The sequence below is a fragment of the Ostrinia nubilalis genome, chromosome 24 (assembly GCF_963855985.1).
Source record: "Ostrinia nubilalis chromosome 24, ilOstNubi1.1, whole genome shotgun sequence".
NCBI classification, from domain to species: domain Eukaryota; kingdom Metazoa; phylum Arthropoda; class Insecta; order Lepidoptera; family Crambidae; genus Ostrinia; species Ostrinia nubilalis.
The window spans coordinates 198,867-217,681 of NC_087111.1; the positions used below are offsets into that span (position 1 = coordinate 198,867).

General features: G+C 42.5%; 1 protein-coding gene across 1 annotated transcript in view; it reads right to left on the minus strand.

Annotated features, from left to right (window-relative positions):
• Positions 1 to 18,638, minus strand: part of LOC135083951 (ubiquitin thioesterase trabid) — a 41,620-nt gene extending 22,982 nt beyond the window's left edge. The window contains exons 1-9 of the mRNA XM_063978715.1: positions 18,345 to 18,638; positions 17,769 to 18,026; positions 16,231 to 16,317; positions 14,672 to 14,765; positions 13,456 to 13,550; positions 12,089 to 12,212; positions 10,645 to 10,749; positions 3,764 to 3,911; positions 545 to 630 (exon numbers count right to left, since the gene is read on the minus strand). Of these exons, the coding sequence (XP_063834785.1) occupies positions 545 to 630; positions 3,764 to 3,911; positions 10,645 to 10,749; positions 12,089 to 12,212; positions 13,456 to 13,550; positions 14,672 to 14,765; positions 16,231 to 16,317; positions 17,769 to 17,873 (844 nt within the window). The 5' untranslated portion in view covers positions 17,874 to 18,026; positions 18,345 to 18,638. The remainder of the gene's footprint in view (positions 1 to 544; positions 631 to 3,763; positions 3,912 to 10,644; positions 10,750 to 12,088; positions 12,213 to 13,455; positions 13,551 to 14,671; positions 14,766 to 16,230; positions 16,318 to 17,768; positions 18,027 to 18,344) is intronic.
• Positions 18,639 to 18,815: the final 177 nt, after the last annotated feature.

Below are 18,815 nucleotides of genomic sequence, written 5' to 3' on the forward strand. Positions count from 1 at the left end.
AACAAAGTCATAATGTAGATCACTCCAAAACTGAAAAAAAAAATGCTTCGATAGTCAAGATCAAAGGTCTTTCTAGAGCATAAATTAATTAAATCCCTCATTTTACAATCACTGGGAAATTTCGGGAGACAAACAGTGTTTTGGTAGACAAAATCTCAATGTTTCCCTGACTTTCCAGGTGACCCCTCTATTTCACTGACTTTCCCTGACTGCTATGAGCTTCCCTGACTTTTCCCTGACTTTCCCTGACTTTCCAGAATGTGGACACCCTGGTAACCCCAAAAAAATCCTGGGGGGTACCAGGGGGTGCCTTAGGACTTATGACGGGGGGGGGGGTGTACCGCCCCGGGTGCCAACCCATGCTACGCCGCCACTGAATAAAGGGACCATAAACCACAAACATGTGCAATAGAATTGACAAATGGGGACATTTCATTATTACTTGACTCGACCGAAGCTAGTGTAAATGAGCCTTATTGACCCTTCAATTGTTTTGATCGTTTTTAAAGGAAGTAAGGAAAAATTGTGTGTACTGTGATCTTACCTATGTAGGAAGGGGAACGTTTGAGGCCGGGCCCGCCGCCCGATATCCGGGATAATAACGTCGACAAGATATCTTGCCTTTGAAATCTGAAATAAATACATTTACATCATTTACTATTATTATTAAAAGCACAAAAATCATGAGTAAAAACATTTATTTATTGCCTAACTATGAAAACCTTTCAATCAGACTTTCTGAAAATCATAAATTCTAGAGGTGAGATAAGTTCAGATTATCTGTAAAATACCTACTACAGTTTCGATAATTAGGCATCAAGTTCATGTACAAAAAAGTCACATAAGATCACCATAAGTCACTAATATAGGCATAATACAATACAGTTAATCAATACACACACATTTACCGCAATTAAATCATATTAATTCAATGTTGTCAACAATTTGTTCAATACGAAAAATATCACGTCGAAAAAGGTCACAAATTCTACATTTAGTCTTAGATTTTACATATTTTTACAACTCAAAATACTTATTTTACTCATAGTTGTTTTTCATATATCATGACAGTAACAAGTAACAATACAATAAATACATGTCAGGGAACAAAATTTGAATTGCAAATGTCAAAGAAATTAAAATAATTGTAGATGTCAAATTAAGTTACATTACCGATGTCACATCATTCTATCATTTAAAAAGTAATTTACTGTATAATACATTTTAATTAACAAAAAGTCAAAAACTGCACTTTTAAATTTGGTAAAAGTTAACATTTTTATATTGTTTGGTAATTTATTAAATATTCGTATAGCCATACAATAACAGTTTTTAGAATACAGTGTCAATCTTTGAGGTGGGATTGATAAGTTGTCTGCCTTCCTACCTCTATAGCCATAAGTTTTATAACACAAAGTCATAAATACGTCATAGAAAAACATTTGAAGTTACAGATATCGGTCGTCTTGAGCCTGGAGCGTGCACAGCGAGCGATGATGGGCGGGCGCACGCCCCGGGGAACCATTCATTTTGTTACCAATATGGATGGTTCTACCGAGGCCTGCGCACGCAAACGGCGATATAGATCTTCAATTTCATTCTTCATTCTCTTCTTCAGCGATGAAGTTACGTGTAATCAGCGTTTTAGTATCTAGTTTTCATGGTAGCTACAGAAATAAATTCTTGCACACTGTTGGCTTATGAAATAGCTGCATGAAATAGTTGGTATAGAGGGTGGAAACGATGAGTGATATCACTCGATTATTTCTAAGCTATACAAGATATCGAAAAACTGGTCAGTGATCCTGAAAGTGCTTCATAAGCTCTATTAATAAATAGGTTGTAGCAGGGGTTAAACATACACTATGGATCGTTTCATCCACGAAGACGCGCCCCACCATTCTTCCGCTAATGTTTGACTGTTATGGGTACACGCTAACTTATCCATGATTGCACCACACGCACACTACAATAATAACGCTCGGATTGCTCGGATCAAAACTCTTCGCACCCCGCGCTTCCCTCGACCAAAAATTGGTGGGGCGCGTCTTCTTGGATGCAACGATCTATAAGTTATAATAACACAAAAAGTCAAAAATACGTCATAGTTGTCTTGAGCCTGGAGCGTGCACAGTGACCGATGATGGGCGGGCACACGCCCCGGGGAACCATTCATTTTGTTACCAATATGGATGGTTCTACCGAGGTCTGCGCGCGCAACTGGCGACACGGCATCTTCAATTTCGATCTTCGTTTTCTTCTTCGACGATGAAGTTACGTGGAAACAGCGTTTTAGTAGTTTTCATGATAGTTCAATGTACTTTATTTTTAAGCCATGATTTGCAATCTGTTGCTGTACCTTAATAAATAAATAAATAAATAGATACAGACAAATTCTTGCACACGGTTGTATTATGAAATAGCTGCATGAATTAGGCCCGGTCTTTACCAAGGCGGAACGGAACAGACAAGTGTTTTGAATAACCCATCAGATTTCATTATTTCCAAATCTCTTCTCCGCTCCGCGCCGCGCCGCCGCCGCTGTCAAATTCTATAGAAAAATTTGACAGCCCGAAACTTTTCCGCTCCGCTTTGGTGGAAACCGGGCCTTAGTTCTATCTATATAGCGCGACCTCGTGCGGCGTGAGCGCTGGCCAGGTGACTGTGTGTCGTGTGTGTGTACCTTATGGCCAGGTGCACGAGCGTGTGGCCGGCGTCGAAGGCGGAGGCGCGGTTGAGCAGCGCGACCTCGTGCGGCGTGAGCGCGCGCGCCGGGTCGCCGCCGCTGGCCAGGTGACTGTGTGTCGTGTGTGTGTACCTTATGGCCAGGTGCACGAGCGTGTGGCCGGCGTCGAAGGCGGAGGCGCGGTTGAGCAGCGCGACCTCGTGCGGCGTGAGCGCGCGCGCCGGGTCGCCGCCGCTGGCCAGGTGACTGTGTGTCGTGTGTGTGTACCTTATGGCCAGGTGCACGAGCGTGTGGCCGGCGTCGAAGGCGGAGGCGCGGTTGAGCAGCGCGACCTCGTGCGGCGTGAGCGCGCGCGCCGGGTCGCCGCCGCTGGCCAGGTGACTGTGTGTCGTGTGTGTGTACCTTATGGCCAGGTGCACGAGCGTGTGGCCGGCGTCGAAGGCGGAGGCGCGGTTGAGCAGCGCGACCTCGTGCGGCGTGAGCGCGCGCGCCGGGTCGCCGCCGCTGGCCAGGTGACTGTGTGTCGTGTGTGTGTACCTTATGGCCAGGTGCACGAGCGTGTGGCCGGCGTCGAAGGCGGAGGCGCGGTTGAGCAGCGCGACCTCGTGCGGCGTGAGCGCGCGCGCCGGGTCGCCGCCGCTGGCCAGGTGACTGTGTGTCGTGTGTGTGTACCTTATGGCCAGGTGCACGAGCGTGTGGCCGGCGTCGAAGGCGGAGGCGCGGTTGAGCAGCGCGACCTCGTGCGGCGTGAGCGCGCGCGCCGGGTCGCCGCCGCTGGCCAGGTGACTGTGTGTCGTGTGTGTGTACCTTATGGCCAGGTGCACGAGCGTGTGGCCGGCGTCGAAGGCGGAGGCGCGGTTGAGCAGCGCGACCTCGTGCGGCGTGAGCGCGCGCGCCGGGTCGCCGCCGCTGGCCAGGTGACTGTGTGTCGTGTGTGTGTACCTTATGGCCAGGTGCACGAGCGTGTGGCCGGCGTCGAAGGCGGAGGCGCGGTTGAGCAGCGCGACCTCGTGCGGCGTGAGCGCGCGCGCCGGGTCGCCGCCGCTGGCCAGGTGACTGTGTGTCGTGTGTGTGTACCTTATGGCCAGGTGCACGAGCGTGTGGCCGGCGTCGAAGGCGGAGGCGCGGTTGAGCAGCGCGACCTCGTGCGGCGTGAGCGCGCGCGCCGGGTCGCCGCCGCTGGCCAGGTACGCGTCCACACAACGCGGGTCGCCTTCCACCACGCCTGAGTGAGAATACATAATATTGCAAACATTCGCACTAAAGCCTGGTCCGTGAGCACGTAGAATCCCGTCCAATGACCCCAAGCTGCCCATCCTTGTCGCTCGCACGTAATTATGTTGCTGTCGCGCTCGCACAATCACTGCGGGCGCGCGTCGCACAGTCGCGACAGCAATATAATTACGCGCGAGCGATAAGGATGGGTAGCTTGGGGTCATTGGACGGGATTCTACGTGCTCACGGACCAGGCTTTACAAACATCAAGAGATGAATAGGTCAGTGGCCTATTTCACGTATTTTGACAGTCAAGATCTCGCTGATGTTCAGAAGTCGTCCTATTGACAAAAACAGTTCTAAATCCGCATTCACAAGGGTCATTTTGATAGAACGATTACTCGATAGGATCGCAACTCGAGTGTTTTGTTGTTGAAATTTTGTTATGTGAATAAGGCTACAGGTCAACGCCTCGCAACGCATGGACAACACTGTCAATCTCTATAAAATTTGTGTTCACGATCTAACCGTGCGAGCGCAAGCAAAGAACGTAAACACGGTAATACTATCTATACAGTATTCCAACTCGGCCATATCTTATATATATAAAAGAAAGTCGTGTTAGTTACTCCACTTATAACTCAAGAACGGCTGAACCGATTTAGCTGAAAATTGTCAGGGAGGTAGTTTAGAGCCAGGAGAAGGACATAGGATACTTTTTATCCCGTTCGAAATTAAAAAAAAGTCTGCTTATTTATTGCCATTAAGGCGGAACAAAGTTCGCCGGGTCAGCTAGTTCTATACAGGGTGTTGATTTCAATACTCGCCATATTTATTTAGGTGATATATTATGACTTACATAAACGCATTATCCACCAAAAAATAAATTACAAACGAAAGTGGAATTTTTAGCGAATATTTTCCGTGCAACATCAACTGTACTATGGCTCGCAATAATGCAATACGTTTACTGTGGCACGGGCACCCATCGAGCTACGCGGATCGCTCGCTTATCATGTTGGATAGTCTACTGAAGGATACGTAAAGTTGGTAGTGTAAATAGGTATTTTTCTTTGACTAACTAAAGTTAAAGTTCGTTTTAAATTAGTTTGCTGTTTCCTATGTGTGTGTGAGTGTATTGGAGCGCTTTCCGCCACTACCTACCGCGACGGCGGGAGTATTTTCTACACAAAATTACCAGATTATTCACTTCCTACATTAAAAAGGAATGTCCTTTAAGTTTAGAGTTAGGTACTTACCGATGCGACTTCAGATGCGTTTCCACGTGCCCTCCCGTAACAGTAAACCATGTTTACGTATCTACTCACGAGCACTGTACGTATGGTTAGGCATATTCCTAACACTCACTCACTATTACCACACTCACTATCACACGTTCACACACTAACTACTCAAAACCGCACGAGAAAACAATCAAAAATCGCAAATTTGCACATTCGATGACCGAAGATCTTTGTTAACTAAAGATCCGTCCTATCATAATTAATGCTCTTATAGCAAGCTTCCAAAATACTCAAATGCAAATGATTTGTAGTAGCTCAATCGTTATTATTAAAACGATAAGAATATCAATACATTTTGATAGTTATTTCGTGTAAGTAATGAAATTAAGTTCATTTAAAATAATCACGAACATGATGATGAATTATTTTATGTAAGTTATGAAGAATGGAAGTTTAACCTGAACCTAACTAACAGCCTAACAGTCGTTCAGGGAATTTAAATTAAACGCCGATAGAAATTAAATTACGTTATTATTTTAAATCAAATTTTTACAGAGATAGAACACGGTAGTAAGAAGTTTATGTACTAGAAAACATTTATCAAGCAGAAAGGAAGAGAAAAGTTGATGTTACAAGGCAAGAAATAAAGAAATAGCGATTGAGTACTAGGAATTCTAAATACGAGCTAGATTTCGCGGAGCGTGCGCGCAGCCTCTCAACGTGGGAAGCAAAATCGGACTGATGAATGGAGAAAATCGATGATCCACGATTGAGCGCCGATGACGCCCGAAACACGAAGATGAGCGAAGTATGTATTGTGCGAGCCCGATATCCGTGCGGCGGTATTATCCCAACTAATATTATAAATGCGAAAGTAACTCTGTCTGTCTGTCTGTCTGTTACGCTTTCCCGCTTAAACCTCGCAACCGATTTTGATGAAATTTGGCATAGAGATAGTTTGAGTCCCGGGAAAGAACATAGGATAGTTTTTATCCCGGTTTTTGAAACAGGGACGCGCGCGATAAAGTTTTTCTGTGACAGACAAAATTCCACGCGGGCGAAGCCGCGGGCGGAAAGCTAGTTGTATTTAAATGAAAGAAGTGCTAAATGATAGAAATTTTGTTTAGATACTGAAATCAATCGAGTTTAAAAACAAAATCTTGTCTTATCTCCTATCGAAAGTGAAGGAACAAGAGTTTGCCAGTGTGTTATTTCTAGGTGTTCAGTTTGCGGTAAGTTAAGTTTTATTTTAATAAATACTATCGTAAAGACGTAAAAGTTATTAAGGTAGAGAGCTAGAAATGTAAGGAATAACGAACTTGTATGAAAGAGCATTATTGTCATCTGTTTACAGTACTTTTGAATGATAAGTAGGTACAAGCTTATCACACACATAAAAGCATGGTTTAATTTTTTAAAAAATGTAGCTTTTGTAAAAATTTTTATTTTGCGGAAGGAAGCAAATTCGTGTAAAAAGTTTTTTTATTAAAGACCTACTTAATTAATTAGTTTTTAGAACAAAAAATAAACTCGTAACGTGATAAGGTGTAAGTAACTAATTTACTCATTACATTTTTAGGGTAGATTTGGATTAAGCTCCGTCCAGTAGTCGTCGTTGAACTCACAGCTGATTGTGGCTGATAGTTGACTGACTCATGGGCGAGCGCGGGTAGTGGGGCGCGGGACGGGGGGCGCAGCGTTTGCCCGGGTCACCGGGTGAGCGCCGCGCGCCGTTTGCGTTGGGGGACTATTCTGCACTGTAGTGGTCGATTATGGAAATCGTAGATATTTAAAATATAATTAAAAAAAAATTTGAAGTCAGTTTTTTTGCTGATTCGTGATCAGAATAAGCTACTTAATCAACTCCCTAAATATGGCGGGTATTGAAATCAACACCCTGTATATACAGGGTGACTGGAACTGAACCCGCCACAGCTAATACGCGTATAGAGGAGGTCATTTGCTAATTATTGAACCCTACTTTCTATGACTAAAGTTTTATAGTTTAGGAGATATGTCAATTTTTATACTTTTTTCAGATTTTTCCGAAATTTGACCTAAAAACTGCTTCAATTTTTTTTCTCGCGTGATTTCAACAGTTTTTTTATTTGATATTAATATCGAATATGTCTTTATTCAAATAAAATAAATTTCGATGATTGAATAGCTAGTTACGAGCCGCCAAAGTGTAACAAAAGTACAAACCACTATAAAAAATTCTACTTCGAATTCGATTGAAACAAAAATTAATGGTGCTAATGGATTGCCAATGATCTTAAAAATATCTCTACCTTCTCTTCTTTCCAATGATATATCACACGTAGTAATTAGATATTGAAATTGATTAAAAATTCAAAGTTTATGGAAGAAAATGGAGTAATAATACGAAAATTTCGGAAAAATCTGAAAAAAGTATAAAAATTGACATATCTCCTAAACTATAAAACTTTAGTCATAGAAAGTAAGGTTCAATAATTAGCAAATAACCTCCTCTATACGCGTATTAGCTATGGCGGGTTCAGTTCCAGTCACCCTGTATATATAAAAGAAAGTCGTGTTAGCACAGAATAATAATAAGTACTACGTACAGAAGTTTTACTTCGCGAAGGTATTTAAAAAAATGTATGCTCAATGTTATTAACAATACGGTGTAATTTAGCTTGTCTCAAGAGTCGAGCACCATTTTGTTGACAAACGTCAGTGATCGGCACTGCGCCGAACCTATAGGGCTGACTTCGGTAAAATGATGTGACGTGAGGTGCCAAACTGCGGAAAATGGCGGAAGAAATACATGATTTAGCATGAATTATCATGAATAATATTAACTACTTATTTACCTCTCAGTGTCTTGAGGCAACTTAAAAAAGTACATTCTGTGTTTTTATTATTATTTAAGCAGTTAAATACTGCACAGTATTTAGTACACCATTTTCTTTATTTTCTTCCATCACACACAAGAATACGCGTGCGTGAGTCAATGTTCGCTCGTATGTGAGGCCTTGTCGAATAGTATCCTGTAGGTGGGCCATCGTGCGTGTTTTGTTTCGATGTAAACTCGCGGAGATGAACAGGCCTGGTGTTAGTTACTCCACTTATAACTCAAGAACGGCTGAACCGATTTAGCTGAAAATTGACAGGGAGGTAGTTTAGAGCCAGGAGAAGGACATAGGATACTTTTTAACCCGTTCGAAATAAAAAAAAAAAGTCTGCTTATTTATTGCCATTAAGGCGGAACAAAGTTCACCGGGTCAGCTAGTTTTGAAATAAATGTCAACAGTCGCGCGGTACGTCACAGTATGACAACATGCGATAGGGCTGCCCACCTACAGTACCCAGTTTGATTACATCTGCCTACTTAAAATTTCTATCTAGTTTTGTAATTGTATTTTTTATTTAGTTAGACAAACAAAATACTTTGTGAATGGAATAGGTTAAAAATGTGTGTTGTTTTGTGATTAGTAAAAACTACTTAAATCATTTTGAAACTAATAATCATAATAATCTGTTACTTTAATTTCGGGCGGGCGAAGTCGTGGGCAAAAAAAAGCTGGTTTAATACAATATAATTTTCATTTCAAATCAAACTGACTGAAAATGACAATTTGACTAGTTTTTGACCAATTTGACCGTAAATGACGGTCAGTCAAATTCAATCAGTTTTGTCATTTTTAACACTTGGCCACCGACGTCTATTCGGCACATTCGCGACACCCCCGACTTTTGCATACCGAGCGCATACCGAGATTTGAATTTCGAAAGAAAGTTCTCGTTTCGTCTGTTTATATGAAGTTACAATACTGTATGATATTATTACCGTGACGTAAACCGCACCGCTGGTCTGCGGTCAGGTCTGGACCTGAACTTAGATCCACGAACATTTGTAGAACGATGCCAGAAGACGTTCCCGAATCCGAATGCTACCCAAACAAAATTTCGACAAAATAACTGATCTACCGCCATTTTATTTTCCTTTCTGCGTCTTTCTTCACTTTCGACGATTCACCTTCTCGGCCACTCAATTCCAAATAATTGAAAGCGAGTGTTTTTAGCTACTGTCTATTTGGTTTAAGAAAACCACAGACCTTACATGGCTTATGTGGCCTAACTAATAAATATTATAATTTGTAACACAATTCACGTCTTTTCTTTTCTTACCTTGTTCTGTTTAAACATCTTGACCGATTTCTCCAGTAAGTTGTTAGCCTGTATTCTTGCTGCTTCAACCATGGTCCTGTTTTCTCTTACTGCTTGCCATTTTGTTCAGATTTAGGGCGTAGCTACAGGTTGTGGGTGTGGTCGTCAGACGTTGCTCAGAAAAATTGGCTTCAGTTCTATCAACTACATTGTCTCTTCAATTATCTTAACGTTGTCCCCAACAATATTTATTTATTTTAGGTATTTCATATTTTATTGCTTTGCCTTGATGAAATTAACATTTTTGATTTTCAGTAGCCATCCTACAAGTCCTACAAGATGCCCCACCTGAGTACTGATCGATTTTTGATAACGTGCGAGATGCGCATGCGTGCCCCACCCAGTTATTTTTTCGTCATTGTCCTTGAAAAAGTCACATCCTAATCGGCAACTGCCATTTTTTTTCTCGGGCAACATTCACATCCGTGAAATTAATGAAAACACGATAATGATAATTTAAAAAAAAAATTATTTCGCGCAACCAAATTTGAATATAGCTAGTTTTTCACGGCACTTTTATACATGTTCTGTATTTGCAAAACTTGCGACGCCGCATTATAAGCTCTAATTTTGAATCAAAAATCCATAACATAACTGTTCTTAATTTGCAATCGCTCACGTTGCACGACACCATTTGCGTAAAATCTGCACGAACTATGAGGCTACGGCCGAGTGGGCTCTTAAATCAGGGACGAATAATCAATAAAGTCTAGGTCGTCTCCATAGACCGTGCCGCCATCTGGCCCATTCCAGACGCACTAGGTCATCCGCACCATTCCTAGGTACAACATTTTCGCGGGAATCTTTCAAATGTGCTCACGGTCACACTCGTTATTATTCTGTAGCTCCTGTACACCTTATTTGTCCTTAATTTCTGTTGGATGGGAACGTAGATAAGGACGGAGACCTCTTTGTTTTCCTTTATTTTTAATTCTTCAATGATCTGACCAGAAAATTGAGGAATCGGCCAGGTTTACGTCCGACTTCATTACAACTTAAATCGTAGCAATTTTTCAATTAAATCAGCAGACGTCCTACTCTTGTTAAGTCTATCATGCATGACTCGTTCATCCCTGATCACAATTAGGAATTCATACACGTTAATTTTCCGTTTTTTGCCACCATAATTTTACTTATTTCAGTTTTAATTTTTTACGAATCCTTTCATAAAAATAGATAGACATAGGCTAATACAAGCTTTTGGATTTTATCATTATACACAACACACCACATTCTGTCTAAAACAGTTGAAGTACTTTTTTAATAACCATAGATTGCTGGCAGCAAAATGAATGTGCTACTCACCAAGGCAGGCCTGCAGCCAGATCCAGTCGATGTTGTTGTTGCGGCGCTTGGAGCGCCGGCCCTCGGCCTCGGGCGCCGCCTGGCTGTTGCAGATGTCGTTGATGCCTGCCACAACAAACATTACTCATCATCACCATCATCATGATCAGGTGGCCGATGATATGTGATATATTGTGGGAGGGGGTGAAGCTTTTGACTAAATACTGGTGTAGTCCGCAAAAAGGGAACTGCGGGTCACTCCGAAAAACGTCAACCAAAGCTTCGAATATTGCCATCCCTCTTACACAATGCGAGATGCCAGCATTAGCAACGGTGACAGAACCAAAACTACGTAAACAGCGTTTCGAAGTAACCCCCTGGATCGATCGGGATAAAATTGTGGGAGGAGGTGAAGCTTTTGGCTAAATACTGGTGTCGTTCTCAGTCAAAAACTCCACCCGTAAACCATCGATTCCTTCTTTCCATTTTTCTTACGTATTTTATCTAGGAGGATACCTGTCTACTACAGATATAGCGCATCATAACTGAATCAGTGCCTGAGGTATGGGCATGACATGGGAGGGTGTTTTTGTGACGTCAAACGTCAGCGAGACTTCAGTGTGCTGGCTAGTCACGTTATATCATCATTCTCGCACGGCTCCCACACCTCACAAACTGATTCGAGTTATGCACTAGACTTGTAGTATGATTCTAGTTTATAGGTGTCATAGACCTCTGTAAAATTCCACGGTACTCGCATCCTTTGTCACCGTCGAGTGTGGAGTCTGCATTGTGCAAGTTATCCTACACAGTGAATAACATGCAATAGTTTTTTTAGGGTCTTCCACAATATTTCGATAGACTTCTCTTTCCGTTTCGATAGCGAGTATAGTTTGTCTCCTTCTATCGGGAAGAGTCGCTCTAGGGCCCCACAAGAAAGCTCCACTTACTTTTATGCCTAACCGGGTAAGGACGCACGTCATAATTATCTTATCGTTGATTTTAGACAAAAAATGTGTGGGTTTATCGTGTAAAATCTATAGAATACCTCGATAAAAGTTTATCGCGGCGCGCATCCTATGCCTACAGGCTAAGATGTGCGTCATGTTAAATCTTATCGATGGTTTAGAGTTAGACGACAAATGTATGGGCTTATCGTGAAGAATCGATAGAATGCTTCGATAAAGATTATTATAAAGAGCTGTGGTTTTCTGAATAAAGAAAAATAAAAAAAATTATATAAATAAAAATGAATTGATGTTCGTTAGTCTGATTAAAACTCGAGAACGGCTGGGCCGATTGAGCTGATTTTGGTTTTAAAATGTTTGTCGTAGTCCAGGGTAGGTCTAAACGGTGAGCAAATACGCGCGCGATATTGTTTTTCTGTGACAGACAAAATTCCACGCGGGCGAAGCCGCGGGCGGAAAGCTAGTAAAAAATAAAATAAAGACACTTTCGTACTAACCTATGTGCTTGTTGTTGGGCGGCGCGGGGGCGGCGGCGGGCGCGGGGGCGGCGGGCGCGGGCGGGCCGGCGGCGCCGCACATGGCGCACTTCAGCGCCTTCGGCCAGTTCTCGTACGTGCACGTCTGCCAACACAGTAAAAAAAAACTCAGTAAAACTCATTTATTTCTGTAAGTAGGCTTTAAAAAAGCACTTTTACACGTCCCAGTATTAACCCTACCACTGCTTCAGGACAATAAATGGGCCAGTGCTGAGAAGAAACGAAAATGCGCAAGACAAGACAAACAACACTAGTCGTAACTTTCGTCCATTTGGAAAAAAATACACGACCAAATGTGTGGATTTGCAACAGACTGACTTTAATGAGAGGAGGCAAAGACGTTACAATGTAGGTTAATTCTGTGTGTGTCAATGAGGGTTTTCGCGTATGAAAAATCCGCCAGATGGCAATACGTAGACGCGAGGTCCAAATGCTGCATGATTGGTTATTTTTGACATGACATTGACAGATATGTCAAAATCCACCAATCACGCAGCAGTCGGACCCCACATCCACGTCCCGCCATCTAGCGGATCTTTCATACGCGAAAACACTCATTCTAGATGGCTCTGTCTCTTTACTTATTAGATTCACAACAACGTATTACCTTCAACTGATCCTCTATCTATCGTAATCTAGTACATAAACAGAAGCGTTCACTGAACATTTCAAAGCAACTTTTGGTATCGTTGCCAGTAATGGTATACGGATCTAAGACGTGGTCGCTTACTATGGGACTCATAAGAAGGCTCAAGGTCACCCAAAGGGCGATGGAGCGTGCTATCCGCAGAATTGCAAAAATCAAGTGGCTGTGGGCGGGGCACATAGCTCGTAAAGCTGATGGCCACTGGGGCAAGAAAGTTCTTGAGTGGACCGACGAATTAGTGAAGGTCGCGGAAGGTGCCTGGATGCGAGCGGCGCAGGACCGGTCTTTGTGGAAATCCTTGGGGGAGGCCTTTGTCCAGCTGTGGACGTCTTTCGGCTGAAACGAACGAACGAACCTGTATTCACAAACGATGCTTGCTTAAGTGAATCAGCAAGGCTATGCGAAGTCGAACGCACAGCGCTGAGTAGAGCTCTGTACTTGGTTCGTGTGTGTCACTCCGCCACTTCAGTAGTCTATGATATGTTTTTGGGACCCTGTGCGTCCACGCGCACTGTGAGACCTAATTCTGAATACGGGTGTAAGTCTAGCAATAGTAGAAGTCGTTTTTTTGAGGTTGAGAGCTATCTGCGCTCACTTATTGCCCGGTGAAGCTGAGAAAGCCGCTCACAGCTATTAACATAGTCAGTCGGAAAAAAAAAGAAGTCGTTTTCTCCAGACTCACCGGACAGGGCCACTTGACGACGGAGCAGGCGGCGGCCGGGCCCTGCGGCGACGATATCCGCAGCGGCTTCAGGCGCTCCGCCACCGCCTCCGCACCTGTGGGACACGACACGTATGAACTTTAATGGCCTGTTCTTCTGTCAAACTGGCTGTTGGTCAAACTTTTTTTTAAATAATATTGGTGTCGCGACTGTGCGACGGGCGGCCGCAGTGAGTGTGCGAGCGCGACAGAGCGCGAGCGATAAGGATGGGTAGCTTGGGGTCATTGGACGAAATTCTATCTACTCGGCGACCGGACTTTACTCGTAGCAGTTAATTTTACTATTTAGACTGGGGTATTAAAAATCCGACCTTGGAAGTCCTAGATGCTGAGTCTAATTATACAGGGTGACCGGAATTAGACCCGCCATAGCAAATTCACATGCAGAGGAGGTCACCCTGTATAATTCCTAACCAGAAATAGTATGGTCAACAGCACATCAACGTAAACACTGTGGTATCTTACGTAGTTGCGATAGGGGCGACTTTGCAACGAAAATGTATAGCTTGATGTGCTGTTGACTGTACATGAGCGTTAGAGAAAACGGGGATATGATATTTTTAAATACTTTTCAGGTCAAGTTACAATAAGCAGGTGAAGTGAACTTTAATATATCAACTTATTCAATTCGAACAAATTAAATAACCTAATGAAGAATTGACCATCTTTGCCAGGGGTCGGGGCGACAGATTCTAATTGGAATTCTAATTGGAAAGCGTGAGACGCTTATCCCTCCCGTAAAATAAAGCAGCGCTATACGCAAGGAGGTTCCGCCACAATAGCAGATAATTAGAAAGGCAAGACAATAGTCCAGCAGTGGACTGAAGTGAAGAGTTCTTGTAACTCACGAAGGCGTGTGAGCTTTACTTGTGTGTGTACGTGTACATGCACATAACGATAGTGTAATGATAATGTCTAAAGCCTGGTCCGTGAGCACGTAGAATCCCGTCCAATGACCCCAAGCTACCCATCCTTATCGCTCGCGCTTAATTATATTGCTGTCGCGACTGTGCGACGCGCGCCCGCAGTGAGTGTGCGAGCTTTATCAAAACGTATGAAAAACGAACAGTAGCGAGCCACCACACATGTAAAGCTCACTCGCCTTCGTGAATTGCAACAACAAAGGCAATGCAAGATGTCCAGCAGTGGACTGAGGTGAAGTAATGTATAGTCTTACCACAAACGTCCTGCGTGGGCAGCGCGCTGGCATCGTCCTGCAGCTTGAAGATGTTCTCGTTGAGGCAAGTCTTGGGCGCGCGGCACATGGTGCACTGCGGAGCACACTGGCACGTCCACATATGAACACTTTTTACAAATAACTAAACACATGCTAACTAAAACAAAACACTACTACTACATTTCAATATGTAAAAACTCAAAAAAACTCATAAAACTCATTTATTTTTGCAAATAGGCTTTTAAACCTACAACTGCTTTGGGACAATAAATGGGCCAGTGCTGAGAAGAAGCAGCGCAAAAAACTCAGTCACTATTGTCAGCCTCCTTTAGCTTTACAAGGGTTTACAGTCTTTAAAATATAGGTACATAGTCATAAATATTGATGCGTGCTAGGCAATTAAACATTAAAAAAAATATCTTATGTGTAATGATCTGAACCTGATTACTATCTGCATCTTAGTTAATGGAATTCTTAAGCAGTTTCATTTTATTTAATCACTACTATCTTTAAGGTCAATCATCCTTCTACTTTGTAAAACTTGAGTGTGGTGAGCAAACTGAAATGAACTTGCCAACCATAATCACAAGGTATTCATTCACGCCACAATGTTTACTTTACACTAGTAGCATTGTTTTAAGCAGCAACAATATTTTCACAGAACTAACAAAAAAAGCTAAAGTAGTCTATTGTCTCCATATCAGCTTCCTAATTTCAGCTGCATGGCTCAGACAACAATGGCGCAAAAACTTCATTCTAAAGCCTGGTGTGCATTAAATGTAGAATCATACACCCTTTCGCAAACATTACTATGAGGTCTCATAGTGCGCGTGGACGCACAGGGTGACACACGAGCCAATCCCAGAGCTCTATTCAACGCTGTGCGTTCGATTTGCTGCTTTACTTAAGCAAGCATCCTTTGTGAATATGGGTGTTAAAGTCATAGATTCACCCTAATTTGTGGGTTCCAATCCTCGCTCATGGATGATGGAACTTTATGAATTGGCTGAAAGTTTGAGAGGATAGTATGCGGTCCAGGGTTCGATTCCCAACCGGGCAGAAATTGGAATGATGAATTGACAACTCAAAACGAAATCATAAACTAAACATATACCTAATCAGTTTTGAGCTGTGAACCTCTTTCATATTTAGTTAAATGTCCTATCATTATTTTTTATCTTGAAACACTTATTTGATTTAAAGCCCGATCTGTGAGCACGTAGAATTTTGTCCACTGACCCCAAGCTACCCATCCTTATCGCTCGCGCGTAATTATATTGCCGTCGCGACTGTGCGACGGGCGCCCGCAGTGAGTGTGCGAGCGCGACAGCAACATAATTACGCGCGAGCGATAGGGATGGGTAGCTTGGGGTCATTGGACGGGATTCTATGTGCTCACGGACCAGGCTTTAGTAGGCACACAAGAAACAAAAGATGTTACTATTTATCAACTCAAAACGAAATCATCATCATAATAATTAGTTCTGAGCTGTTCTATCATTAATTATTATCTTGAAAAACTTATTCGATTTACATGCTGTCACTTTTGATTGGTGTACCTTTCGCGAGAGCGGGAAGTTCTCGTACGTGCACACTTCGCAGCTCCACTTGCCATTCTCCGCGGGCGGCGCGGAGCTCGCTGTCATCTGCAACAACAAGCACAGTACTGCACCAAACGCGACTTACAAACAGGGGCGTAGCTACTAAGGGGCAAGACGGGGCAGTGCCCTGGGGCCCCCAAGCTCAGGGGGCCCCCGAATCCTTACCAGAAATCTCAATTAAACTGAACTTTGAAAAATTCTTCCATTTTCTATACAGGGTGTTAGGTAAATGGGTATATGAGCTGACACTAGCCCATGTTAACATGGGCATATAAATGGTATGGTGAAGTCAGAAAATTGATCTTCATTTTAATTATTTTTATTTTCATACAAATCGGATTTTATAAAATTTAATTTGTATGAAAATTAAAAAAAAATAAAATGATATCAAATTTCTGACTTTACCATACCATTTATATGCCCATGTTAACATGGGCATGGGCTAGTGTCGGCTCATATACCCATTTACCTAACACCCTGTATAAATAGAGAGAAATTCGAAAGCTGTATCAGGAGTAAGTAAGTTTAATGTCAATAAACTTGATAAAACCTAACCAGTTTAGATTGCAGTGGGACCCCATTTTTTTATTTGCCCCAGGGCCCTTGGTTACCTAGCTATGCCACTGCTTACAAAGTTTACGACAATGTTTTAGTTAAGCATCTTAAGAAGTGCAGGTGTACCATAATTACCAAATAACCCTGTGATGGTTTATTATTTGACCTTTAAAGGTTGGTTCATTGTTTTGGATCACTTGTTTAGTTTTATAAATCCAAAAGACAGTGGGGAGACATAATTGTTTTTATTGTAAAATACCAGATCATTTTTTCTGATTGTATTCTTATAAGATCATTGCATTAAGGCTCACAAAACAAGTTACAGTCATATACTTAGTCCAGCAGTGGACGTCATTTGACTGAAACAAACATTCTTATAAGAAAAGTTTGTAAAATAAAGTCAACTACTGCAACAAAAATTTAAACTGCATATGTTATTTCCAGTTGCAGATTCCATATTGTTCATTGCAGATTTGAAGCTATTGCTTGGAACCTTAATTTTTTATATTTGTTTTTATTATACCTACAGACCTCTTTGACTCACAGTAAGATAAACAACAACAGAACAATAAAAATGTGGAAACCGGTATCACTTGTGATTCACCTTTACTTTTAGTGCCAAATTCATATCATCAGCTTAGAACGTAAACCTGCTAGCGGCATAGTATTTAGCACAGTTTTAGCAGACTTAGACGCTAAGCCGAATATAGCACACATTGAAAATGAATCTGATACGATTAATATTTGCAACAAGTTTAGACAAAATGAATGGTGTGAGTAAACGACCGACGATCTGGTAAAGGTCGCGGAAAGAGCCTGGATGCGGGCAGCGCAGGACCGTTCATTGTGGAAAACCTTGGGGGAGGCTTTTGTCCATCAGTGGACGTCATTTGGCTGAAAAAAGAAAAAAAGAAGAGTAAACAATTAAACACGGAGCACACCTGAGCGACCTGTGCCTGTGACACGTTGGTGGAGGCGTCGGCGTGCGCCGCGGGCGCGGGCTCGGGCGCGGGCGTCGGGCTCGCATTCTGCGCCTCCTCACTCATTGTACCATCAATTATAACATCAGGAACGAACTCGCTCGCTGCCGCCCGCCACTATGAGGTTCGCATCGTACGAGGTTCCGTCTCACTCCGCCGCTGTTTGCACAGGTGTGCGCCGTTCGCTGTTCGGCGGTCAGAGAGAGTGCGCCTTGTGACCTAAAAGTAAAATCACGTGAAATATGCGTACAGAACGAGCGATACGCGTTGACGACGCGCAAATAGCTTCCTAGCAAAACGAAAGGAAACCGATTTCACTCTATTAGAATACGTTGAAATCTGACATCTAACGGAGCTACGAGTTATCGGGATGTCTGAATTCCTGAACATATCGTGTGGACGTTGATGATTGCACATTACTCAGAAACTTGGCAGCGTCCGTCTTCTAGTTTTTGGCGTCGTTACACAACATAAAACATCACGACATCAGTCACTAAGGTCAAGAACTTAACTACTCGTGCGATTCGATGCACTTACTGCAGCAAGGGAACACGAGAGATGACGTGAGACGGTGACTGTAATTTAATCTTGATAAGTATTTCGGATTAATGGATAAAATAAACTCGGGGAACTCGGGAGAAAACATAAAAGAAACAATGGAGAAAAGGCAATTATGTTTATACGGTATTTTGACAAATTTTGTGTCAATTTTATGTCACCGCTCACAAAATTCACAAATCGAGTTGGCTAATGTCAAATTCCAAAAATCCTATTGGATAGTAAAGGAATCAAGTTGCAATCATAAATATTGGCCAATCAAAATAATCAAAAATCCAATGAATGACTAGAGAAAGAAAGAAAATCCAGCTTTAAACCAATCATCACATTCTACCACATCTCTTGTCTATGGCTAAACACCACAGATTAAATCAGACTTGAATTGAACAAACAAGGCCAAGGATCATTTAACACTATTTAACCACGATTTAACCCTTTGATCTTATAGAG